Raw genomic sequence first — 27,734 nt, forward strand, 5'->3', positions numbered from 1 at the left:
TGTCGCCGATGGTCATTTTGCTCTTCAGCTGTGACAACAAGGCCCCAGATCATGCTTTTTATGGTGATTATGCTCAATTCATTTGGGCTTATCTACAATAATAAAAGTGTAATATGCTAATTAGACTGGACATCCTTCCGGACGAAGCTGGGGCTGTGAGGGAAGCCTGGGTCCTGGGGGCCTGCCAGCAGCCGGAGGGAAGCCCGGGTCCCTGGTGCCAGAGGGAAGCCGGGAAGAAGGCCTACTCTTGCGTGAATTTCGTGCATTGGGCCTCTAGTTTTAAAATAAAAATAAATGTATTTTGGAGAACCAAAGTGACTCAAGGTGGCTGGATCAGGGTGTTGGTATTGTGAATGAGGAGTCTTTGTTGAAATCAACAGAAAAGCCAACTTACACTGACTTAAACACTAGAGGGAATGCCTCATTTCACCTGAAAAGACCAGACAGATGGTTCAGACTATAGATAAGGCTTGATGATGTCAAGGTCTCGTTTCTCTTCCTCTCTCTGTTTGGCTTCCACCATGTGAGCTGCATCTGAGGGCAGACTTCCTTCACGGGGCTGAGATGGCTGCCAGCAGTGCTTGGGGTTTTACGATTCCAATATTTCACAACCAAAAAGTGAAAGTAACATAAGGCCATGGTAGACATTGGTCGTTTTCACCAGTATATCGTTTTTTTTAAAACTTATTTTGTTGATTTTTCACAGACAGGAAGGGAGAGGGATAGAGAGTTAGAAACATTGATGAGAGAAAAACATCGATCAGCTGCCTCCTGCACACATCCCCTCCCCGCACTGGGGATGTGCCTGCAACCAAGGTACATGCCCTTGACCGGAATCGAACCTGGGACCCCTCGGTCCGCAGGCTGACACTCTACCCACTGAGCCAAAGCAGCTAGGGCCCAGTGCACCTTGAAGGAACCAAAGAGGAAAAAAACTTGGCAACGTCAGGATCACTTCACCTTCCCGGCTGCACAATTCCCAGCTTGCCTGGTGCTGACCAATAGGCTGTGAGCAAAAATCAAGTGTTTCTCTTCTGGACTGAGGCAGTGAAAAGACCTGTGTGAACGTCCAGCTCTCCCTTCCCCTTCGGGGGGATAGTGAGGGCCAGATACTGAGATGGTAAGACCATAAGAGCAAAGGCAGCCTGGGTCCCTGAGTCCAAATGGGGATGGGTTTGGGTGGAAACCTGGGCTGGAGATGGGTGTCAGGGGTGGCTCCATCCAGAGTCAGAGGGAGACTAGGTGAGGAGTGTGATTGGTGGTTGTTGCTGAAGGACAGCTTGTTTATGTACAATTTGTCCTGCTTGTGAACATTCCTTGTTTATCTCAGCTTAAAACGTACAAAGAGTCATCAGAGAGGCACAAATACAGAGGAGGGACCTTGGTAGAATTGGCCAGGATCTGTGAATCAGGCACAGCAAGATTTCATTTGCTATTTCCTGCCTTTTCAGGTAAGTGGTAAAACTTTATATTTGATTAATTATCTCAATAGCCACAATATTTACGACTACCAACAAATTGTTTATTGAGCACCTACTGTTTGCCAGGCTCTTACTATTTACTTATATTTATTTGCTTTACTTCTGTTATGCTTTATCTTTTTTTTTAAAATCTATTTTTTATTATTTTTTTACAGAGAGGAAAGGAGAGGGATAGAGAGTTAGAAACATCGATGAGAGAGAAACATCAATCAGCTGTCTCCTGCACACCCCCGACTGGGGATGTGCTCACAACCAAGGTACATGCCCTTGACTGGAATCGAAGCCGGGACCCTTCAGTCCTCAGGCCGAGGCTCTATCCACTGAGCCAAACCGGTTAGGGCTGTTATGCTTCACCTTTATAATCCCGGGGAGTAGAGATTATTTTCCCCACGTTCACAAATTTTACTAGTAAGAAAATTGAGGCACGGAACAGTTAAGTCATTTACATAGTTATCCAGCTAATAAATTGCAGAATTAGACTGTGAACCCAGGTCTATCTGGCTCTAAACTACATAATTTTTTACTTTTATTTAAAAATGAATTTTAATTATATCATGCTTAAATTTTTTTCTTTACATAAAAGTATGAATGATCTATCTATACCAGTATTCTAGAAAATAACATTGCTTCTTGAAATAGATTCTTCTGATAATATTTAAAGTTTCTGTTGAATTTTATTTAATCTGGCACTTTACAAACTTAATAGAGTGTTCTAACTTTGCAGGTTGTATATTATTATTATTTTTTAACACGTTAAGTGCCAAGCCTGTTTTGTCATTCTTTCCGTTTAGCCCACGATATCCGATTTCACCGATATGCTGGTGGCTCCAGTGACTGACCGGTCTGGACAGAAAGTATTGTGTCAGTGACCGGTGACTGACATGGCGCTTAACGTGTTAAAATATATTTTTATTGATTTCAGAGAGGAAAGGAGAGAGAGAGAGAAACATCAATGATGAGAAAGAATCATTGATCAGCTGCCTCCTGCATGCCCCCTACTGGGGGATCAAGCCTGCAATCTGGGCATGTGCCCTGACCTGGAATTGACCATGACCTCCTGGGTCATGGGTTGATGCTCAACCACTGAGCCACACTGGTGACCAGGTTGTATGCTTATTTCGACCTAGTGTTTGTTTTTTTTTGTTTGTGTGTGTGTGTTTTTTACCTAGTATTATAGAAGGTAAGTTTTTCCAATGACTGCTTATTGAGGTTTATGTTTTATTTGTCATTTACAGAAGTTAATGTTGAGGAGTAAGGCATTTGTTGTCTATTTTCCCTCTATTGGCAGGGAAGGTTGTATGTAAATAATTTGGGGATTTTCTATAGAATAAAGCAGCTATTGTGTCTTTTTGTGTATGAGTACTTGAACATGATTTCTACTTCATTGAAAAACTTACCGCTGACTTTGGCTGGTATGGCTTGGTTGGAGCATCATCCCATGCCCTGGAAGGTCATGGGTTCAATTCCTGGTCAGGGCACATACCTAGATTGTGGGTTCAGTCCTCAGTTGGGGCTCATGTGGGAGGCAACTGACCATGTTTCTTTCTCTCTCTCTCCCTTCCTCCTTTTTCTAAAAACAATAACATTAAAATAAAACTTACCCATGATTGGGCTTTAAAAAAATAAAATAATACATACTTATTATAGAAGATGGTAAATTACAGAGAAGAATAAAAGAATCATAGATAATCCTAGCAAAGGTAAAATTAATATAGCTGTGTAGTTTATGTGTTTTTTATACAAAAGTTTAAATAACTTTTCTAAATAATCTTCTAACTGGTGACCATAAGGCTGTCTGATAAAACAGCATTGAACTGTATTTCCATGCGTCTCAGGGTCTTCCTGCTTCAAAGCAAAAAACGTGCAATTCTGCAATTTGGGGGTGTGGTTATACCTTGGATTATTCTCTTTACATAGTGAATGTTATTTATAAGTTATATAGTATCTGTTCCCACTTCCTGCAGCCCAGGATCTGCAGCGAATGTGATTGCGCCAAACTGGTTTGTAAGACACAGTGGCCAGCAGAGCCACAAATGTCCATGATAGGCTGTGTTCCCAGGGCCAGGGAGCATTCTTTTTTTTTTCTGCAAGAAAAGTAAAATCACTTTTTGTTTAGATAAAAATCATAAAATGTATTTTTTTTTAAAAAATCATGTAGTTGTTAGTCTGGGCCTATTTTGAGAGTGGATAGTTAAGACAATTAATGTCATTTGTTTTGAGTTATTTAGTATAGTTTATTTAGTGCTTTATCATAAATATATATTTAAAAAAATTTTTTTGGAAATAATTTCAAACTTAGACACAGTTTTCAAGAATAGGAACAGTACCAAGAACACCCATATATTCTTTACTCAGATTTACCTACTAACATTTTACACCATTTGTTTTATAATTTTTTTAAAATGTATTTTTTATTGCTTTCAGAGAGGAAGGGAGAGGGAGAGAGAGATAGAAAGATCAATGATGAGAGAGAATTGTTGAATGGCTGCCTCCTGCACACCCCACACTAGGGACTGAGCCCGCAACCTGGGCATGTGCCCTGACCGGGAATCGAACTGTGAACTCCTGGTTCATAGGTCGACGCTCGACCACTGAGCCACGCCAGCTAGGCTGTTTTATCATTTATGTAGGTGTTTTCTCTCTTTTACATACAACTAGAGGCCCGGTGCATGGAAATTCGTGCACTCGGGGGGGTCCCTCAGCCCAACCTGCACCCTCTCACAATCTGGGACCCCTCGGGTAGGGTCCCTAGGCCTGGCTTGAGATCAGGGCCTATCGGGGCTTTCCTTCCCCGGGCTGCAGGCAGCTGGCCCCACCCCCGCCGCTGCCACTGCTTGCCATCTGTGCAGCGCTGCCCCCCGCCCCTGCCACCAGTGGCCTCCCTCTGCAGGTGACAGGCTGGGGTGCAATGGCTTGGCTGGCCTGGGCCTCCCTCTTTCTTTGCTGGGGGGCGGGCCCAGCACTGTGAGGGGCCGTCTGCCTACCTGATCACCCCTAACCACTTGCCTGCCTACTTGATCACCCCTAACCGCTGGCCTGCCTACCTGATCTCCCCTAACCACTTGCTTGCCTGCCTGATTGCCCCTAACACTTGCTTGGGGGCGGAGCCAGCACTGACTTCCGGTTGGTCAGCCTCCAGTCATTACTGGTCGTTACGACCCAGGGTTTTTATATATTAGGATATTTAAATTATATGTTATGTGAAATTTTTTCTGAATCATCTGAGGGTAAATTATATACATCATGGTCCTTTATCTAAATACTTTTGTGTGGAGAGTCCAAGAATAGGGATATTCTTTTATATAACCAGAACAGTAAATTTAACTTTGGTATAACCCTTTTATCTAATTTTCTGTTCATACTCCAATTTTGCCAATAATGTCCTTTGTTGCATTCTCCCCTTCCTGTACAGGATTTAGCCTAGGCTCAGGTATGGCATTTAGTTGTCATATCTCTTTTGCCGCCCTCCTTCTCTCTCTTTTTAAGAAATGTATTTTATTTTTTGTTGTTGTTTTTTAAAAATATATATTTTTATTGATTTCAGAGAGGAAAAGAGAGGGAGAGATAGAAACATCAATGATGAGAGTGAACCATTGATTGGCTGCCTCCTGCACGTCCCCCACTGGGGATCGAGCCCACAACCCACGCATGTGCCCTTGACTGGAATTGAATCCGGGACCCTTCAGTCCACAGGCCAACACTTTATCCACTGAGCCAAACCAGCTAGGGCAGAAATGTATTTTATTTAATCACACCAGGGCATATTCATTTCACTGATTTTTTAGAGAGAGCGGGAGGCATCCACTCCCCAAGACTTTTCCATTTCGTTGGAAAATTGTAGTAAAATACTTTTATTGGAACAAGGCCCTTCACTAAAGTCTACCTGAGAATATTTATAATAAACATAGCATTTGCAGTGCTCCAATGGGAAAGGCACTCTTCCATAGCGTTGTCCCACCAGCTGTGTATAAAGCTGTCTATGGGGAGCCACAGAAGGGTTTCTGCCCAGGAGGGCGGCCATCCTGTGTGGGCCTGTGCAGACGGGACAGAGGAGAGGAGGAGTGTTTTGGAGGTTGAACCTACAATATTTTGGAGGCAAAGGAATTGGATGAGGAGATGGCAAAGAGGATGAGATGGCAATGACTCATCAGGTTTGTGGATGGCAGTGCCATTCGCTGAGATGGGCATGACTCGGGAAAAGACCAGGGTCTATGATTGGGGAAGACAAAGAAATCAGGAGTAAGTAAAAAGCCCATTTTCTCTTGAATGCTCTGTTTTCAACTAAAAGTTAACTAAACTCATGTCTTTTCCAAAATCAGTAGTATCCTTGATAAACTTACCCAGTAGAATCAAGGATATAACAAGATCTTAGCCTTTCAGACTTTTAGAATCGGATTACACTCAAATTGTACTAACATTGGCAAGTTCCTTTATTTTGTAGGCACTCTGCCAGACTTACACACCTTTTCTCATTTCCTTCCCTCAGCCATCCATGAGGTATTTCCTTTTTTTTTTTTTTTAATCTTCATTTTACAGAGGAGGTGTGAGGCCCAGAGAGAGATCTTATTGCTTGATTTGAACACGGTCCCACAGTAGCTCCTCCTGCCTGAGACCTTGTTTTCTCCCGCTTTGTCAGTGCCGTACAATAGAACTTGCAGCAATGGTGGAAATATGTTATATCTGCACTGTCCACCAACCCTGTGGTTCTTAAGTACTTGAAATGTGGTCAGTGTGATTGAGGAACTGAATTTTTAATGTGGAAAACGACAGTGGCTACTGTATTTGCAGCACAGCTTTAAGTCAAAGGTCTCCAAATAGGGCCTACCCAGCCCTGGGAGGGAACAGAATATGCAAAGTGCAGAGAAAACACACACACACACACACACACACACACACACACACACACACGTTTTGAATCATTATTACTGATTTTTTCCCTGTAATATACCTAAATATTAGGTATATAATTATTGTACATAATTAATATATAATTAATATGTATTTTACATGATAATCTTTATATAGCACTTATATAGCACTTACCACTTTGCTTTACAAACATTAACTCATTTAATCTTTATAATGACATTGTTGGGTAGATACTTTTATTATCCTCATTTTACAAATGAAGAAACTAAGGCACTATGTGGATGTGGCTAAGGACACAGGTAGTTGGTAGCAAGTGGAATACATTTTAACTTCTAAGTCCATGCTCTTTAGGGTAAACTAGATAAGTACATTGGAAGCGGGGTGGGAGGCAAATGTTTTTACTGATGGGTGAGTGACCAAGAGTGTTTGGTGACTAATGCTCTATACTAGACCTTAATAACCAATGGGGTCCTAAGATATGGTGACTGGAAAAGGTTTGACTTTGGGTGGTGGCCACATGGTGCAATATATAGATCTTGTAACATAGAAACCCACACCTGAAACCTATATGTTCATGTTGACCAATGTCACCACAATACATTTAAAAAACAGCAACAAGCAAGGAGACACTGCAATTCCTAATCTCAAAATTTAAAGGTATTTTGGAGATAATAAAATCTGTCTCTTTTCCACTGATAGATGTTGCTCTGCATGTAGAGGGGTGTGAGGATGAATGAAGGTGGGGTCGGGTATGGTTGAGTGAAGAGTCATCCATACTACTCTACAGAGACAACTATGATAAACGCATGTAAAGATTTGTGTGGTTGTGATCCTATAAGTTTCCCTTTAAAGAAAAGTTTGCCCTTGCCAGTTTTTTTCTAGTTACTAATTTTTTTAAAAAGTGCTTGTTTCTGAGACATTGGAGTAGGGGAGGATGGGAGGCTGAAGACCTGGAGCGGCTAGAATCCCAGACTCAAGACCCGCTCACATTGCCTGAGTGGATGCTCAGTCTCATGAGCCTTTGTTGCTGGCGGCTCTAATTCAAATGCAATCAAACGAAGGTAAATGACCCCTGAAAGAGATCAAGGGGGAAGATACACTTACCCAAATCTGATTTCCACCTACACACTTCGCCTGAAGTGAGTTGGCCGTTTCCCCATCCCCAATTCTTTGTCTAGCCTAGAAATCTCCCGCAGCTCTCCGCGTACCCTCCAGCGCACTTAGCAAACAGCTGCTGTTGCATCAATGAAAAAGGGCTGGTTCAACCTTACACGCCATCACTACAGTTTCCCGGGACGTGAAGTAGTGGATGAGGCTTTGCGTCAGCAGAGAAAAGTTTTGGAAGGACCGGAGATCTAAGGAAGGGAACAAAGCCACGCACTTAAAAAAAAAAAAAAAAAAAAAAAAGGCGGAGGTGGGCTGTACAGAGTAACCCGGGGCATGTGTGGCAGCAACTATCTCGGTTTCAAGCCCTCGCAGTTTTAGGGAGAGCAAATGGAAGACGTGTGGAGAGGGATCGCCCGCTAAGTGGGAGTAGCAAACAAATGTCCACCCAGCGCCTTTGGGTATCTAAATCCAAAGCCTTTCTTTTCCGGCTGCAGAAAGTTCTTGAGTTCCTGGGAGGCCCAGCCCTCCTTCCAGTCTACCTCAGAACTTCCTAGAAGGCGAGCAATCCTTTTTAAAGACTGGCGGGAGCCAGGCGGGCCAGGTAAGGCAGCTCACCTGCGCCCACTCTGCTCCCGGGCGCGCTCCGCACGCTGCGCGGGGGAACCAATCCCAGGCCTGAAGGCCTCGGTGGGTGTGGCCTCCGCGTGGCCCCGCCCCCTCGAGCGCGTCGCGCGGGGCCCCAAGGGCGGGGCGAGGGAAGCGGCAGGAAAGGGCGGGGAGCGTGCGGTGTGGGTGTGCGCGTGCCTGCGCGCTCGCGCCTGGGTGTGGGCGGCGGCGCGCCCGTGCGCGCGCAAAGGAGCGGCAGCCCCGGCGGCTGTAGTGGGGTTCGTCTGGAGGGCGGGAGAGTCACCTGAGAGCGGCAACGCCCGTCACCCGCCCGCCCGCCCGCCGCGACCGGATCGCGCCGGCTTCGTGGGCCCGCTGGCCGCGCACCCTGGGAGGCCGGGGCGGAGAGCGGGCAGAGTCTGCGCCCGGCGCTCGGGACGAGGAGGAGTCGGACCTTGGCTGCCGCCGCTGCCCGCGCCCGCCAGGGTAGGTGAAGGCTGGGTTGGTTGTCCGGCGGCCCCCGGCGGGTCGGGAGAGGAGAAGCGAAACTTTCCGGCTCTTCTCCCCGCGGTCCCCGGGCCGTCCGCGGCGCCGGGAGGTGTCGTCGTCGCGGGCGGCGGCGGCCGACGCCATGTTGGGGTCTGTGAGAAACGGGGCGCTCCCGGGCCGCTCCCCTCCCGCTGGGGCCGTCCCGCGGCTCCCAGGCCGGTCGCGCAGCCCGCTGGTCGCCGCCGCTGCCGGGCTCCGAGCCGCCCGAGGGTCCGCGCCGCTGCGGGCCGGTCTGTGGATCCGCGGGGCGAGGGCCAGGCGGACGCGCCAAGGGGCCCCGAGGTCGGGCTAGAAGTTGTGGGGCGTGAGGACTAGGGTCCCAGTCGTGGCCTCGGCGTCTTGGCGCCCCAACATCTTTCTGTCCAAAAGTTTGCCGAGTCTGGGCATCCAGGGACGTTGTAACTTGAACAGCATATTTTAAGTGACTTGGGGCAGAAAATGGCAGGATTTGCTCTGATGGAAGCGATGGCGCTTACACATGACTTATTTGGGATCTAACAGTTTTGTGGTCCTTTTGCCGAACTTAGGTTCCCCTTCAAACTTTGTGGAAGGCGGCAGCTTGCTGTTCCTGTTGCTTTGGGTACTGTGATGGGTACTTGATAGCAACACCGCGTGTGCGCCGGAGATGAGTGGGCATTCCCCAGTTCCCTTCTCTCTGTAACCCATAGGTTCACAAGGCATGTAAGCCGGTACGTGCCTTCTCGTGGTGTTTCAGTACCTGACTGAGGAGGCTCGGAAAGAAAGGGGTAGACAGGAACGCCGACAGAGCCTTGGAGGCGCGTGTTGTTTAGGTGAAGTGATCCTGACGTTGCCAAGTTTTTTTCCTCTTTGGTTCCTTCAAGGTGCACGCCTGCCGGGGCTGGAGCATTGACCTTTGCCCGGACTCTGCTAGCGTACGGGGTCCTTAGGTTAATTCAGTATCAACGAAGGCTTCTGTTTTTAATCTCTTGGGATCCTGGCGGCACTCTAGGTGAATGGTATTAAGTTACTTATTTGGAAAGCACATGTAATCGCCTCAAAAAAATAAAACTGGTGTCCTGACCCAGGCATCAAAACAGGTTCATTTACTTGAGTATCCAGTAAAGGAATATGAATTGCTCTCTTTGAATACAGGCATGTTAGCTTTAAAGTTATGTTAAATTAACAGGACGCTTAACTACCTATAATGATAAACCCCAAAACCTGCCTGGAAGAAATTGTCTTCTTAATCTATGGGTAATGATAGAGCTTCTGCTCAGATTTGATTGCTGATTTCCTTATTTCTTAAAAAAAAAAAAAAGTGTCCTTTTTGTTTTGCTTCACTGTCAAGTAAATGCCATTATACATATTTGTTTTTATGGATGAAGAGTTATCTAGAAATGAGGTGACTTAGCTGCCTTTACAAATCTAGTAGCCAAACTGGTTTCCAACTCAGGTCTTACGGCCCTGAAGCCTTCTCCCTTTTCCTGTGGCATAATTTTGTAGAATGCACCACTCATTCCTGTGGGATAGTCTGTCCACCTTGTGTCTCGCTGCTCTTTCTGATTTTAATGTAGTTTCTCAGTTTAAGTACTTCTTTTCTAAAGAGCTGATTTACAAGGGTTCTTGTACTGAAAATTTTCCTCTTAAAAATACTCACTTAAGCCTATATGTTCTTTGAAGCCTTTCCTGCCCTGTTCTACTGAACCACAACCCCTTTCTCTCCCCAAGAATAATTCCCTTATCACATGACATCCAGTAAATATTACACTGATCTGTCATGGCACCTCCTTGCAGCAGGCTTTGCCAGTCTGAGTTGCCTCTCCAACCCCAGAGTGCAGAGAACATAGCACATGCTCAGGAAAGGTTTGAGTGGATGGGTACACACATGTTCCTTGTAAATATACTGCATGAATTTATTTCAGTTTTCATGGTCATAGTAGCTAAATATTCCCTGATTCCTTTTTTTTTTTTTTTTTTTTTTTGAGAATTTACCTTGGTAACTCAAATTTTGGCCTGGGGACACAGAACTTGAATATTTATGAAATTGCCAAGTAGATGATGGACTGAATTTTAAAGTACAGTTGAATGTATTTGCACTGGATGGAAATAGAGTTAATGTCTAAACATTCTGTGTTATGCTTATACATTTAAGCTCTTTGATAGAGTAGATCTCATTTTTTCTACCAGTTATTGTTTTGTCGGAATTGTCTTAGATTTTGCCTTGCTTAATGGAAAGCATAGAAGAAATGCTTTTCTACTGATAAATTTATCTTTGACAATCAGCTTTTACACCAGCTATGTGTTTAATAGCAATGTGCATGTTGGCTTAACCCCCGTGGTCGGCAAACTGCGGCTCGCGAGCCACATGCGGCTCTTTGGCCCCTTGAGTGTGGCTCTCCCACAAAATACCACGGCCTGGGCGAGTCTATTTTGAAGAAGTGGCGTTAGAAGAAGTTTAAGTTTAAAAAATTTGGCTCTCCAAAGAAATTTCAATCGTTGTCCTGTTGATATTTGGCTCTGTTGACTAATGAGTTTGCCGACCACTGGCTTAACCGAATAAAATGTGCTTCATAGATATGCTTGCAGAGTGCTATTTTATAAGTTGCAAGACCCCTGTAGGTGAAGGTATTCTGTAATTCTGTAATGAAATTACTGTAGAAATTTGAGGTTAATTCCGTGCCCTACCCATAACTTTCTCTCCAGTGAATCCATAAACCACAAACTGGTGTTCTCAATTTGGCAGGTCCTGGGAAGATAATAGAAGACATTTGGGTCTAGAGTGCTAGAGAAAGCAAGTTGCGTGTAGAATGGATTGGAACAAAAAAGCAAACCTGAATTCTATTGCTGCTCTTTACTAGCTTGTGAGTCATGAACAAGTCCCTTCGCTTCTCTAAGCTTTATTGGACTCATTTGTGAAGTGGACACAAATATTTGCCTCACAGTTGTGAGGATTTACTAAGATATTTGTGGAAGTGCCTGGTATATGATATTTAATAAGTTATATTAACAGATTAACAGAGTGACTGAATTATTATTTTTTTAAAATATATTTTATTGATTTTTTACAGAGAGGAAGGGAGAGGGAGAGTTAGAAACATCGATGAGAGAGAAACATCGATCAGCTGCCTCCTGCACACCCCCTACTGGGGATGTACCCGCAACCAAGGTACATGTCCTTGACCGGAATCGAACCTGGGACCCTTCAGTCCGCAGGCTGAGGCTTTATCCACTGAGCCAAACCGGTTAGGGCAGTGACTGAATTATTTAGAAGCGTAGATTTTAATTTTAAAAGGGAGGTAACCTTTGGAGATACTAGTTCAGTTCTCAAACTTGGCTGCACATTAAAATTCCCTGAGTAGCTTCTTAACAATATTGATGCCTGAACTCCACCCTAGAATAAATAAAACAGAATTACTGGGTTTGGGTAAGAAGTAGTTTTGCCTTTTTTATTTTTTATTTTTTTTTTTTACCCATGATTTTAAAAAATTGGGGTTGAGAACCATTGATTTAATTAAATCTCCTATCTCCTTATTTTCTTCATTTTGTGGTAGAATAAAATGTAGAGAGAGGTTAAGTGGCAGGCAAATTAATTTTCTTTTTTTTTTTTTTAAAATTTATTTTATTGATTTTTTTACAGAGAGGAAAGGAGAGGGATAGAGAGTTAGAAACATGGATGAGAGAGAAACATCGATCAGCTGCCTCCTGCACACCTCCTACTGGGGATGTGCCTGCAACCAAGTTACGTGCCCTTGACCGGAATCAAACCCGGGACCCCTCAGTCCGCAGGCCAACGCTCTATCCACTGAGCCAAACCGGTTTTGGCATATTTTTCATTCAGGCTGGAAGAGATGTATTTGTAGTGGAGGGAAGTGAAGAGCATACATGTTAAAGTAGCAGTTACATGTATTTCAGACCTGCCCTCGACATCACCTTCTGCATGGGTGATGGTGTTATTGAACCGTGTCATCTTTCAGAACTACCTCTAGTCTTAAGCTCTGTGGCTAGAGATGGTGATTCAAGGCCTTTCTACATCATACTTGATGAACAAGCTTTCTGTCTTCATTGTCACCTCCAGTCCCTCCCAGGTTGTTAGCTTTCTTCCTTCTTTGCAATCCTGAACTCTGTAGTTTACATTCTGTGCACTCACTAGCACTGTGTAGTTCTCTCCTTGACCAGCTGTTTATAACTGGTCAATTCTCAACTCGTAAATGTCACCACTTTTTCTACTTCTGTCCCTGCCTAGCACCCCTGAAAAAAGTCACAGTTGTGGTGATTGTTAAATACTTGTTTTCTAGATGAAAATACATAATTTTAACTTATTTCTTCAATTACCATGAAGAGGCAACCCTTTTTTTTTTTTTTTTACTAGTAATTTTCATTTGTTCTTTTGGAATTGCCATTTGTATCTTACCCATTTTTCTTTTGGGATATTTTCCTTTTTCTTTATTGATTTATAGGAACCCTTTATATATTTAAAATGTTGACCTTTTGTCATATGTTGCAAATGTGTGTTTTTTTAATTAAAAAAAATCTTTATTGTTGAAAGCATTACATGTCTCCCTTTTTCCCCAGATATTCCTTCTAGCCTGCCCCATCCCGGGCCTTCACCACCCTATTGCCTGTGTCCATAGGTTATGTATGTATGCATACGTGTTCTTTGGTTGATCTCTTCCCTTCCAGCCATCTCCTCTGCCTTCCCTCTGAGATTTGGCAGTCTGTTCCATGCTTCTCTGTCTCTGGATCTATTTTGTTCACTAGATTTCACGTTTGAGTGAGATCATGTGATACTTGTCTTTTTCTGGCTTATTTCTCTTAGCATAATACTCTCCAGGTCCCTCCATGCTGTCTCAAAGTGTAAGAAGATCCTTCTTTTTTTTTACTGCTGCATAGTACTCCATGGTATAAATGTACCACAGCTTTTTTATCCACTCATCTACTGATGGGTACTTGGGCTGTTTCCAGATCTTAGCTATTATAAATTGCACTGCTATGAACGTAGGGATGCATACATTATTTCTAATTGGTGTTTTGGGATTCTTAGGATATATTCCTAGAAGTGGGATCACTGGGTCAAATGTCAGGTCCATATTTAATTTTTTGAGGAAACTCCAAACTGTTTTCCATAATGGCTGCACCACTCTGCATCCCACCACGTGTTCTAAGGTTCCATTTTCTCCACATCCTTGCCAGCACTTGTCATTTGTTGATTTGTTGATGGTAGCCATTCTGACAGGTGTGAGGTGATATCTCATTGTCGGTTTAATTTGCATCTCTCTGATGATTAGTGACTTTGAGCATTTTTTCATGTCTCTTGGCCTTCTTTATGTCCCCTTTGGAGAAGTATCTGTTTAGGTCCTTCTCATTTTTTAATTGAATTGTCTGTCTTCCTTTTGTTAAGTTGTATGGAGTTCCTTATATTTTTTGCATATTAACCATTTATCAGATGTATCATTGCCAAATATGTTCTCCCATACAGTGTGCTTCCTTTTCATTTTGTTGATGGTTTCTTTTGATGTGCAGAAGCTTTTTATTTTAATATAGTCCCATTTATTTACTTTCTCCTTAGTTTCCTTTGCCCTAGGATATATATCCACAAAAATATTGCTACCACAGATGTCTGAGATTTTGCTGCCTATGGTTTCTTCTAGGATTTTTATGGTTTCACTATGGTTTCACTACTTACATTTAAGTCTTACCCACTTTGAGTTTATTCTTGTGTATGGTGTAAGTTTGTCTAGTTTCATTTTTTTTTTTTTGCATGTTATCTGTCCAGTTTTCCCAACACCATTTATTGAAGAGACTGTCTTTATTGTATGCTCTTGCCTCCTTTGTCAAATATTAATTGAGCATAATGCCTTTGGGTTGATTTCTGGGGTCTCTCTTCTGTTCCATTGATCTATATGCCTGCAGATGTTTTTTCTTTAATGTTTTCCCCCCACAGTATTGAAGTTCTAAAATTTTATGTGGTAAAATGTTTTCTTTTATGATATTTGGCTTTTTCACATTATATTTATCCATTCCTTTCTGTGGCTAGAAATTTGGGTTCTGTTTTTCACTTTTAGAGTTAATGCCAAAGGGAAAACTTTTATATGTAGTATTCTCCCTTTCCTCCCACCCCCACAATAGTTTATTTCTCAGCATAAATTTCTGTGGTTAAAAATTGAAAGGTCAAAGGGTACTGCTTTCTCAAATATTTTATTATATATTACCATTATTTTTTGGTTTTTCCATGTGTTTCACTGCTTATTGTGACCTTTTGGCACAATAAGGTTATTATTTAGTCTCTGAGACCTGTGAAACCTGTGACAGCTTGTTGAAAGTGTTTTGTACTGCTCTGTTGTCTCCCCTTCTCTCTTACCGTGCTTCTCTCCTTTCTAAACAAGGTGTATCCCCAAGTTTAGTTCTTGCCCCTCTTTTCTCTTCCATAGCATCAACAGCTATGTGAATGACTGCTAAATCTCTGTCTGTCTTGGAGCTCCCTGCTCATCCTGGTATTTCTACTTGACTGACAGATGTTTGTCTTGTGGATACCCTGAAAGTACTTCAGGATAAAGATGTCCCAAACTGATTTCTTCTCCCTCTTGGAACAAAACTAGCAAATGACCAATGGCTTATGCTTAAATCTTTGAAGACATCTTACTCATTTTTCATCCACATATTCAGTTGGTTCCTAAATCATAAATGCTATATCTCAGTAATCTCTTACATTCACCCCCCCCCCTTTTTTTTTAAATAGAGGAAAGGGAAAGGGAGAGGGAGAGAGAGATAGAAACATGAATGATGAGAGAGAATCACTGATTGGCTGCCTCCTGCATGCCCCCTACTGGGGATTGAACCCACAATCCAGGCATGTGCCCTTGACTGGAATCGAACCTGGGCCCTTCAGCCCACGGGGTGATGCTCTCTCCACTGAGCCAAACCGGCTAGGGCTACATCTTGCCCTTTTTATTTCTGCTGTCAATTATTGGGGCTCAGGCTTTCATTACCTTTCACTTACAGACTGTTGTAATACCTTGTTTTCCCCTTCAATTTTGCTTCTTTAATAGTCACTGCAGTCTGTCCTGTGTACTGATTAAATATTTTCCTATTTAAAAACCTTTGTTTTCTGTCTGATGCTTACTTTCCTTTGTAGTTTGGCTTTTCCCCATCTTACCAGATTTCTATTCTACCGCTATATTTCCATCTGGTCCTGGGCTCAACTGTGTCCTCTTTGGGTAATATAGTTACATATCGTCATCCCCTACCAACTACTTTTGCTTTAAGGCTCATCTTGAATTTCTAGTCATTTAAGAGTTCTTCCTAAATTCTCCCCCAATCAAAATTACCTCCCAACTAAACCTTTTGGCCCTAGGCTTCATCACTTTTTTTTTTAAATTAAAATTAATGTTTTTGGTTTGTTTCTCCTCTACTCCTTTAGACTTTGAGTTTACACATTTGAGTTAATTATATTCCTCTGTCCGTAGCACACTACATGGATACTAAAGCCCCTTTCTTACTTTGTTTTTTCCTTCCTTATCAATCAATTACTTCCATAATCCCCTTTTCCTACAGAAACACACGCAAATGTATAAAACATGAATTATATATACTTTATATAAACTTGGGGATATAGCTATCTTTCTCCTTCACAAAGATTGTTAGTTTTGAGTGCTTGTATCTTTTAATACTACTTTGTTAAGAGTAAGTGGCCAATAAATGTTTTCTACTTGAAGCTCAGAATATTATTACCAGTTTTACTAGCTTCCACATTGCATAGACTAAACACCTGGGGATTTTAATTTCAGCTTTATTCTTTCACATTTAGTTAGGGCAATTCTAAATCTAACCTATTCTCCTGTTGCAAACTTCACACTCTCATCAACTTTCCCCTTTACTTTTGCAATAAGTTTTTCAATTGGGTTCTGCTTTCAGACTTTCTCTTGTCAGTTTATCTTTCATTAGAAAAATCCAGTTCAAATCAGGCCACTCCTTCCAGAAACTTCAGAAAGAACTCTCAGGAACCAACCAGATCTCTTGTCTTACTTGTTCTCCCCAGTTTTTCTACTAATTAATTCCTCTCAGCCTCCACTACAGCTGTATATGGGACCTTTTTCTTTAAAAAACAATACATTTTACTTGCAGAGCTTTTATGCCTTTACTTACCATTTTGAAGTTCCAACCTTTCTCAAGTATTCAAATGCTACATTTCCCAAGCCATGCCTTTATTCTTTCCTTTTTAGCTTGTTTACCACTTTGTTAATGTTTATTTTTGTACTTACCTCGTGCTTTATATTAAAAACCTTGTGGTATATGTCTTAATGCCTGGTTCATTCTTTTTTTCTTTCTAGCATAAAGCCTTAAAAATGTAGTGAGCAGCCTTAGCCGGTTTGGCTCAGTGGATAGAGCGTCAGCCTGCGGACTCAAGGGTCCCAGGTTCGATTCCAGTCAAGGGCATGTATCTTGGTTGAGGGCACATCCTCAGTAGGGGGTGTACAGGAGGTAGCTGATTGATGTTTCTCTCTCATCGATGTTTCTAACTCTCCCTCTCCCTTCCTCTCTGTAAAAACTCAACAAAATATATTTTTAAAAAATGTAGTGAGGCCCTGACCGGTTTGGCTTAGTGGATAGAGCGTCGGCCTGCGGACTGAAGGGTCCCAGGTTCGATTCCGGTCAAGGGCATGTACCTTGGTTGCAGGCACATCCCCTGTGGGGAGTGTGCAGGAGGCAGCTGATCTCTGTCCCTCTCCCTTCTTCTCTGTAAAAAAAATGAATAAAATATATTTTTAAAAAAATGTAGTGAGCAGATTGTAACTGCTTTGAAAAAATACTAAAGAAAAGTTGTTAGGGATTTGATGGGATAACCAGTTCCATAGCAGTATTTTAGTTGAGCTTTGCCAGCTTTATTTTTCAAATATTATACAATGGTTTCTAATAGCTGTCAGAACTGTACAGCTGCCCCTGTATAAATACTTTTTGAAATGATGCAGTTTTTTATCTGAATTTTGTTGATGATGAAAATATGCACTTTACTTGCTAGCTAAACAGCTGTGCTTTTTGGCGAGAGAAGAAGAAATCATTTCTATATATTATCATGAGATTGAGACTTCCTTAAAACAAGATTTGTTGTGCTCAATAATTGGAATTCATAATTAGATACTATACAATAGTTAAATGGGCCAGAACATTTGCTCAAAAATTTAAAATCTGTGGGTCTAGTGAAGCAATTGATGTTTGGGGGGTGGTTCCTGTTTTCTGTGAAGATTAGTATAGATGTCAAAAATAAAGTATGATTTCTGTCCATCTCCAGGCAGAGAAGCTGCTGCCACTTTAACAGCTGGCATCTTCAGCTCAGTGCACCTGTTGGCATGTACACACAAACATTTCTGTAGGTGCTGTTGGGAATACAGAGTTGTAGGAAATAATCTTGTTTTCAAGAACCTTCAGATCTGTTGGAAATAAATAGGTACACAAGTCTTTATAAAACAGTAGAATGTAAAAGCCATAAAGTGGTACAGATAAAATGGTATGAGGATTTAACTTTGAAACTGTGTTTGTCTGTGAGGCTACTGAGCTGACTGCATCTTGAAGGACTTGTAAGATTTCAGAATAGCAGGGGAGGGAGGACATATTAACCCAGAGGTAGGGGAGGAAGCCTAGAGCATATTCTGGGGGAATAACTGGTAGTCTGGTTTGACTGTAACAAAGAGAACATACAGAAAGAGATAAAACTGGAATGAGATACTGGGATAGGCTGGGCCATAACTGTGAAGGGCATTGAATACCAGGTTAAAGATTTGGATTTAGTTTGATTGGCCAGGGAACCTTTGGTTTTTGAATAGTTACCTGATCATAGTTGTAGTTAAAAAATATTAATTTTGCCTTGTGTGATATGGTTTCAGTGCTAAAGACTAAAGAGAGGACTTGTTTAAAACTTGAGGTCCATATTCTTAACCTCTCTCCTACCTTTTGAAAGAAAGACCATTTGTAACTCCTAATGTGGCTGTTCTGGTTTTCCAAATTAATTTTCTAAACTCCTCAACTATGACTTAGTTGTTGTTATATACCATGGTGAGTTTCTCTATCAAGCCAAACCTATTTGAAACTGCCTGTACTGACACCCTAAATTAGTCATAGCTTAACTTTTCACTTCCGTATTTGAAGAATCATTTTGAGCTACTTTATACGTATTTCCATATGCTTTAAATTTTTTCTCTTATCAGTAGCTTTCCCCAAGTACATAATAAAGTCCACATGAGTGAACTATTCCTAGAATATTTATTTCTGAAAGTATAATGGAAAGAACATGCATTCTTACATAAACTAGTTGTGAAATCATGGGTAAAATAGCCCATGACTCAGTTTAATTTTTGTGAAATGGATCATTTAACAAAATTGAAATTATTGCCCAGCTGGTGTGCCTCAGTGGTTGAGTGTCAACCCATGAACCAAAAGGTCCCTGGTTCTATTCCCAGTCAGGCCACATGCCTGGGTTGCAGCCTTGATCCCCATTAGGGGCGTATAAGAGGCAGCCGATTGAGGTTTGTCTCTTATCGATGTTTCTATCTTATCTCCTTCCCTTCCTCTCTCTAAAATGAATAAAAATATTTAAAAAAAGAACTGTCTTGTTCTTTGCATATGTTAGGCACTCAGAATAATTGTTCATTTTAACTTAGATGCATTAGGAGAGGGTGTAGTTTGCTCTGATAGTTACACATTTTACTCAGGGAGGATATACCTCAGATAATTTGTTTTTACCTCTTCTTTCTCTACTTTCCTGTTTGTTTTACATTTTCTATAAAGTCCCAATTTAGCAGTAACACAGATTTTAAAATCCTGATTCTTACTAAGATTGTCAAAACTTTGATTAAAAATTAATTCATAGTCAAGTAAGGCTTGCTGTTGCTGTACTGCAGCCACAGCCCTCTCCTCCTCCTCCTTACCTATTCCCTTCTCCTCCCCGATCTCTTATTCAGTGCCTGAGCTAAGATTAGAATCCAGGTCTTTTGGTTCATAGGTCATTGGAGGTTTTTTATTATAACAAACAGTTGAATACTGAAGCTCACTGATATCAGATATCATGGGTACATGTAAGAAAATAATTAGATGACTTTTTGTTCTAACTCACTTTCAAGGATGAGGTAAGTAGTACAGTATTGATTTTCAGTAAGAGGAACTGGGCCATAGTATTTTGTGACAGTTGGGATCCCTTCTCAATTGTAAATAGTATTCTTTTTCTTTTTTAAAATTTTTTAACTTTTCTAGTATTACATTTTTATCAAGTGATAGACACTCCACTGAAGAACACTGTTTTAGAAACAAGATGTTACCAGAAGACTAGGGTGGAAGTTAGACAATTTAAATGCGTTCTTGTCTACATTTGTAAAGGAGATAACTAAACTTTGAACTAAGTTTTTAAAATTGGCATATAACGCTGGCTTTATGAAAATTAAGAGATTTGGGGGGTGACATGCTTTTGCTATGGTTCTTACATTTTTAACTATGAATTAAGACTTCCAGACACTATTTGTTGGAAAAGAAAACAAAGGAAGTCAATTGGGAAACTGTTGAAATTTAGAGTTCTGTGAAGTGGTTAGATGTGGGGAACTCCCCCAAATGTCAAGTTTTCTTATCTATAGTAGTAATTACTGCATTGCCCAAAGTATTGCATCATCTTTCAAGAAGATGCAAAAGCTGTTTGGACATATCATTGTTAGTCTTTTTGCTTGTTTGGTTTAAGCTTTCATTTAATGTATTTGAAAATTTAGATTTCTTCATTTTTAATTTTCTATCTGAAATCAAAAATATATTAAAAAAATAAAAATAAGAAAGAAATGTCTTCTTACCCTTTGAGACAGCATGGAGGGACCTGGACAGTATTATGCTAAGGGAAATAAGGCAGTTAGAGAAAGACAAATAACACATGATCTCATTTATAAGTGGAATCTAAAGAACAAAAAAAATTGATGAAGAAAATAGGGTCATAAGTATGGATGCATGGAACAGAATAACAGACCTCAGTGGAATGGGAGGGTGGGCGGAGGGGACAGGAAGAGATTAACTAAAGAACATACAGTGTATGCATATATGTATTACACATGGACACAGACAATAACATGGGGAAGTCCTGGGGTGGGGTGGGGGTTAAGTTTGGGGGGGGGGGGCAAAAAGGGAGAAAATGGTAGACATCTGTAATCATGTCAACAACAACAACAAAAAATAAGTGGAAAACCACAATACATACAAAAACAGCATTCATTGTTCATATAGAAAATTTAGAAAATATGATACAATTATAAAATAGAAAATAAAATAAAAATTATCCATAGTCCCATTTAAAAAATACTGTCTCAAAGACAAAATGGGATGGATACAGTCATTGTGCTGATTGGTAAATTGGTGTTACCTTTCAGAATGGAAATTTTGTAAAAGTTAGCAAAAGCCTTAAACATTTATGCCTTTTGACCCAGTAATTTTACTTCTTGGAATCAGTCCTAAAGATTTCATCTCTACCAATGGGTGGGGAAGCTTTCTTCCTAGCTCTTCCTATGTTTACTAGAATTCCTTCCTCAGAAAAGCAGACTGCTCCTGTTGGGCCACATTTTGTAGTTTTCTGCTGCTTCTTTCTTGTCCCTCAGTGAGTAAGATATGCAAAGAACTTAAATCCTTGGGTAGGCCTGATCATTCTAACATTCAGAAAAGTCCTTAAGAGTTTTTATTGCTTGGGGCAGTGGTCGGCAAACTGCGGCTCTGTTGACTGAGTTTGCCAAACCACTGGAATAGGGGCTTAATCACAAGGAACAACAACAGCCTGTAATTATTGGAATCGAGAGTCTTGGGGCACCTCAGTGTTGTGGTAAATTTGGATTTTGGAAGACTATTTTCAGGGGTCATTTCTATAGTTTGTTACTAGAGAAGTTTCTCTGACTTATAGAGCACCTAAGCCAGCAGTGAGACATCCCTCTCACAGTCTGGGACCCCTCGCTCCTTCCGCCTGCCTGCTTTCTGCTCCTTAGCACTGCCGTGGAGGCGGAAGAGGCTCCCGCCGCTATGCTCGCCAGCCATGGGCCCGGCTTCTGGCTGAGCGGCACTCCCCCTGTGGGAGCGCACTGACCACCAGGGGCAGCTCCTGCATTGAGTGTCCGCCTCCTGGTGGTCAGTGCACGTCATAGCAACCGGTCCTTCCACCGTTTGGTCAATTTGCATATTAGGCTTTTATTATATAGGATAGGATGGTTTTCTAATTTTATTTTCTATATGGACGATTACATATTTACAAATGTCTATGATTATGCATTTACACCATATTTCATTGAGTCTAAAGATGAACATTGTTTTACTAGAGTTTATGTCTGAAATTGGGATGTCATATAATCAAGGGTATGCCATGATTAAATTGGCAGCATTTTTTCTGCCTTGGTGCCACATAAAATGAGGGTGTGTATTAAAATCTATAGCATCTTAGATTTGATGTCTATTTGAAATAAAAATGAGATCATGATCTTCAGTTCTTTCCCCACCTAAATATCTCGAGCATTTCCCCACCTCACTATATTTAGATCTCATTCTAAACATATATCTAGCATATTATTATGGGTGTGTCATAAATCGTTCAACTAATTCCTCTTGATGGACATTTGGAGCTTTTCCAGTTTTTGGTAAAACAGTACTGTGTTGAATATCCTTGTCTATCTATATCTTTATACACTTGAGTGAAATTTCTTTTGATTAAATTCCTAGATCAGTGGGTACACATATGTATTGTTTTAGTGTATGAGGATACCTGTTTCCCTACACCCTCAGTAGTTTTGTGTTTTTGGAAAATTAAAAAATTTTTGTTAATCCAGTAAGTGCAACAGTATCCTGTTTTAATATAATTTTTTTTAATTAAGAATGAGATTGAGCTTCTTTTTATGTTTATTAGCTGTTTTATTTCCTCTTCTGTGCTCTTCTGTGATGCACTTGTGAATAGGATAGTAGACCTTTAATTGGCTGGCAGATTTGTCTTAATTAGAAAGAGGGAGGCATCACAGTTTGGAGTCATGCATTATCATATTAATTCTTAGGAATAACTTTCAAGGCACAACCCATCCTTGATGGGGCAGGCAAGAAGACTTTATAAGGACCTAAGATTGGGGGTAAGACAGAATTCAGGAATATCAGAATTATTTCCTTTATAATGGAGACCAGGAAGGGTTACAGCATCATCAGTGTGTGAGCTGAATACTGGGACTTAGACTATACTGTTAGTCTTTACACTTTAAATCCTCCTTTTCTCTCTCTTTTTAAAAAATATATATATTTTATTGATTTCAGAGAGAAAGGGAGAGGGAGAGAGAGATAGAAACATCAATGATGAGAGAGAATCACTGATCGGCTGCTTCCTGTACACTCCCAACTGGGAATCGAGCCCACAACCCAGGCATGTGCCCTTGACCAGAATCGAACCCAGGACCCTTCAATGCAGAGGCCAACACTCTATCCACTGACCAGGGCCTCCTTTTCTCTTTAATATGAGTTGATTGTAGTATAGTGTATTAGATTAGTAGCTGTGAAATTCTGCACAACTCTGGGACTTGAGTGAAGTCAACATAGGTTCTAGAGATTAAATCTATGATTAAGTTTAGATTAATACAGGTTTTTTTTTTTGCATATTTCCAAAATGTTCTTGTTAACATTTTTGAGCATCTTTGCTGTCAGAGTCTGTCAGTTTCAAAGATAGATATCAGGTGGTTTCTGCCTTTTAGGTTCCACTATATTCTTGGAAGAGACAGCTAGAAGGTACATAGAACATGAAGAGCACTGAGGAAGGTGCTTAGTCTAACAGAGTTTAAGGAAGGGCTCCTAGATTAGATATAAGATCAACTGATTATTGAAGGACAACTAAGAGTTAGCTGGGGGGTAGTAAGTAGTAAAAGACAAAGCAATATGAGATAAGACACGCATGGATGAAATGGACTTATGGGTAGGGTATTCTTGGAACGTGAAGTCTGAGGTGAAACTGGCTGATGAGTCAGGAGAGATAAGCAAGAACCAGATAATGGAGGGCCTTAATTGTCAAGCTAAAGAGTCTACATTTATAGGTTAAGGGGAGTAATTTTGAGTAATAGCTTGGCCAAATTTGCATTTGAGAGATCCTTGCCTGAAAATTGATTTAGAGGAAAGACCAAAGGCATGGAGACACTAGGAAATAGTTCTGGTAATCCATGTGAAAGAATTAGGCTTTAGCTCAGTGGTCATAACTCAATAATAATTAAGGTTTTAGCTCAATGATAATTTCTTACTGGAAAAATCAGTCATTTTTCTTAGTTTTTATAATATTTGGCCCCCTTGTTCAGAATCCCTCTGAGATTAAATTTCATGAAACTGTTTAGTATTTTGCAGAGTTGACTTATAGTCATTGTCCGATTGTTGTTCCTTTAGGTCTGGAAGAAGTTAGTTTATACTTTTATAAATAACTGCCTAGCTGGTATGGTGCTATATGGAGATAGTTAATAAGTGTTCTTGATGATTCTAAAAATTGAGATGTTAGCCCTTTTGGTATGCTTAGTGGTTGTCTTAGAGGGAAATAATTTTGGAGCATTTTGCCTTTCAGGTGAAAGTAATGATTTGTTAGACTAACTTTAAGTTTATAATTTCTTACATATGAATTTATAACTCCTGTATGCTAATTTCTTTTTCTTTCTTTTTTTAAAGGCTATTAGCAAAAGATGGTGGATCGTTTGGCCAACAGTGAAGCAAATACTAGGCGTATAAATATAGTAGAAAACTGTTTTGGAGCAGCTGGTCAACCCTTAACTATACCTGGACGGGTTCTTATTGGAGAAGGAGTATTGACTAAGTTGTGCAGAAAAAAGCCCAAAGCCAGGCAGTTTTTCTTATTTAATGATATTCTTGTATATGGCAATATTGTCATCCAGAAGAAAAAATATAACAAACAACATATTATTCCCCTGGAAAATGTCACTATTGATTCCATCAAAGATGAGGGAGACTTGAGGAATGGATGGCTTATCAAGACACCAACTAAATCATTTGCGGTTTATGCTGCCACTGCCACTGAGAAATCGGAATGGATGAATCATATAAATAAATGTGTTACTGATTTACTCTCCAAAAGTGGGAAGACACCCAGTAACGAACATGCCGCTGTCTGGGTTCCTGACTCTGAGGCAACTGTATGTATGCGTTGTCAGAAAGCAAAATTTACACCTGTTAATCGTCGCCACCATTGCCGGAAATGCGGTTTTGTTGTCTGTGGACCCTGCTCTGAAAAGAGGTTTCTTCTTCCTAGCCAGTCCTCTAAGCCTGTGCGAATATGTGACTTCTGCTATGACCTGCTTTCTACTGGGGACATGGCCTCATGCCAGCCTACTAGATCGGACTCTTACAGTCAGTCATTAAAGTCTCCTTTAAATGATGTATCTGATGATGATGATGACGATGACAGCAGTGACTAAAGACATAATTTGAAATATTTAATTGGGTGTGACTATCTGAGAAATCAGCTTTGGGGAGAATGTAAAATTCTGAGCTCTCTCTCAGTTTTGCTCCAGCCATGCATTTGCCTGAGAAACTTTTAACCCATGTGCCTCAATATATTCTATAGAAAATAGGTCCTGTTGTCATTACCCCAACGCCACCACTGCCACACTCCCCCCACAGCCCCCAACTCCCCACTCTCCTACAGGGATAGCCTATTACAAATATAGCAGATAAAGTTTTGGCTTCTTATTGTTTAATTTTAGATTATTTTCTTGGAAGATTGGGAAAAGGTGTTTATATAACAGATCATGTACTACATTGTTGTTTATTCTATGTTCTGTTATGTGGAAAAACTAAAAGCAAAGAATGATGGAAAAAGGAGTATAATGTGGTTAGTTAGTAATATAAACTTTTTTTCTAACCATTCTATCTAATGGTTAAGACACCAGTCACAAAAGTACATGATTTAGAAATACTTCGGCTTTTTTATATACCAAGTGGTGCCTTACCATAATAGCACTGTTACATGAAATAAACCCCTACTTTCTCACTTTTTAGTTTGTTTTAAAAATACACTGGTGCTCTTTGAATCGATAAAATGAGTGTTTATGAATGGGTATAATTTGAAAATACTTGTCATCTGACAGCTACAAATAACTAAATTTAGAGGTTCTTCATTCTATATGAATAAGTATTTTTCCATAAAATAGTTATGATTATGTTTTTGTTTTATAGGTACCAAATTATAATTGTCAAAAAATTTAAGTTAATAGGAGGTCTTTTTTAGGAATTTGGTTTGAAATTTATCCAATATAGAATTGTCATATTGCATTACTTTCTGTTTTTAGTAAGACATTTGTAGGTATAAATTCATTTGCTTTAACATTATTTCTAGAATGAAAAATCTTATAAATTCTTGTGATGAATTAAAATCCTGTGATAGAGCACAGATCTACTTAGGCTAAGATTTGGAAGAAATAATATGTAAGAATGGTCAAGACAGACCAGGTTTGAGTAGACTTCTATGGAAGTATTGTCTATTTCAGTGTGAAACTATCTTGGATTTACAAACATAGTGTTATATTTTATAAAGTTTTGTAAAGTCCCAAACAATATTTCTATTTTTGTAAGACAATTGTATGTTTAATCTGTTTCTGAAATCATTTTGCCATGTATGGAACTAGAGTAGCAATTGATTTTCTAAATGGTGAACTTTACCGAGTCAATCTAGATTGCTTTTGAGAAGTGGTAATTTTTCACTCTGCTTTGAGACAGCCATTAGGTTGAAAGTATATTTATCATATAAAACTTGATGCATTTTGCACTACTCTCTCCATTTGTATGCTGCAAATAACTAGTCTTTCAAATATGAAAAATCAGTCTAAAGATTGTTTTAAATCCTAAATTCTTTTGTTTTTAAACCTTTAAATCTGGATATATAGCATATGTTATGAGAAATTTTGACTCAGTAACTTGTGTGGAGGATTCTTTGGTTTGGTTAAGGCACTCATTTTACTGTTAAATTGTGAAAGCATTGAGATATGTAGATCTCCCTATCGGAAATGTGAAAGAAAGGCACAGTAATTTTGTTTGTTTTAATATCAGATGGACTTTTGTGTCTAAGCAATATATAACCCACATATCTAAAAGGACCCTGGAACCCGAGAAGTGCTGACGGAGACTTACTGACCTGGGAGCCTAGCAGCGTCAGGAACCAGGGAAGTGTTCTGTGATTACATTTGCATTGTAGCCTCTTGACTTTCCTTTACAATAAAACATACCTTGCAACTTACCTTCTGTTCTGTGCATATTGTGACTTGAAGATTTTTCTCCCTGTCTCACTGATGTAATGGAAATATGCATTTTTTGCCTCGTTCAACAGCTGAGTGCCTTCATTGCGCCAGGCATTGTTCTACCAGGGGTCCTCAAACTTTTTAAACAGGGAGCCAGTTCACTGTCCCTCAGACCGTTGGAGGGCCGGACTATAGTTTAAAAAAACAACTATGAACAGATTCCTATGCGCACTGCGGGCCCGGGACGAGTCGGCTGCTAAGCGGGACAGGCAGCGGCACCCGGCGGGCCAGATAAATGTCCTCGGCGGGCCGCATGTGGCCCGCGGGCCATAGTTTGAGGACCCTTGTGGCCCTCGGAGTAGAGCAGTGAACAAAAATTCCCTCCTTTTCATGTAGTTTACATGCAAATAGAATCCATGTGTTTTCTTCCAGATTTTTTTCCTGTAATTTTTAAAGCTTTTGTAAATCTTAAGTTATATATAAACTTGAAGTGATTTTGATGCCAATTTTTCACGCTGTTTCTCCTGAATGAAATTTACTTGGACTGTGCAGGACACCCAGTACTTGATCCGAATTGTTAACCACTGGTATAAAGGAAGCAAGATTCTGTAGATGCCAAGGAGACATAGGACCTTAATTTGGATGAAGAATTCATGAATGAAATTTATTTTTGTGATATAAAAAATAAGTGACCACTATAATTTACAACTCTACATTTGTGTTTGAGCCAATACGGTAAATCATGGTATATTTCAGAAAAATAAAAATATGTAAATAGAAACTTTGATATTCACATGTACAAAGGACATATTGCTAATTAAGTGAAAATAATTACATAGAATAATGTGTCACTGAGAAATAGAAAAAGCAGAGCAAACTTGTAGAGCAAGAACAGTGAGTTTAAAAG

The 27,734-nt window shown here is 40.4% G+C and overlaps 1 protein-coding gene across 2 annotated transcripts; it reads left to right on the forward strand.

Annotated features, from left to right (window-relative positions):
- Positions 1-1,319: 1,319 nt before the first annotated feature.
- On the forward strand, positions 1,320-27,583 carry PLEKHF2 (pleckstrin homology and FYVE domain containing 2). Of its 2 annotated transcripts, none has more exons than XR_013959355.1 (2): positions 1,320-1,451; positions 24,246-27,583. XR_013959355.1 is itself a non-coding variant. In XM_080647119.1 (2 exons), the coding sequence occupies exon 2, from the start codon at positions 24,260-24,262 to the stop codon at positions 25,007-25,009; it is 750 nt and encodes a 249-aa protein (XP_080503245.1). In that variant the 5' UTR covers positions 8,448-8,549; positions 24,246-24,259; the 3' UTR covers positions 25,010-26,819. The 2 variants fall into 2 exon arrangements, 1 of the variants encoding a protein (XP_080503245.1); XM_080647119.1 differs by lacking the exon at positions 1,320-1,451 and adding an exon at positions 8,448-8,549 and having other exon boundaries at positions 24,246-26,819.
- Positions 27,584-27,734: the final 151 nt, after the last annotated feature.

This window comes from Plecotus auritus, assembly GCF_963455305.1.
Source record: "Plecotus auritus genome assembly, chromosome: 11".
Classification (NCBI taxonomy): domain Eukaryota; kingdom Metazoa; phylum Chordata; class Mammalia; order Chiroptera; family Vespertilionidae; genus Plecotus; species Plecotus auritus.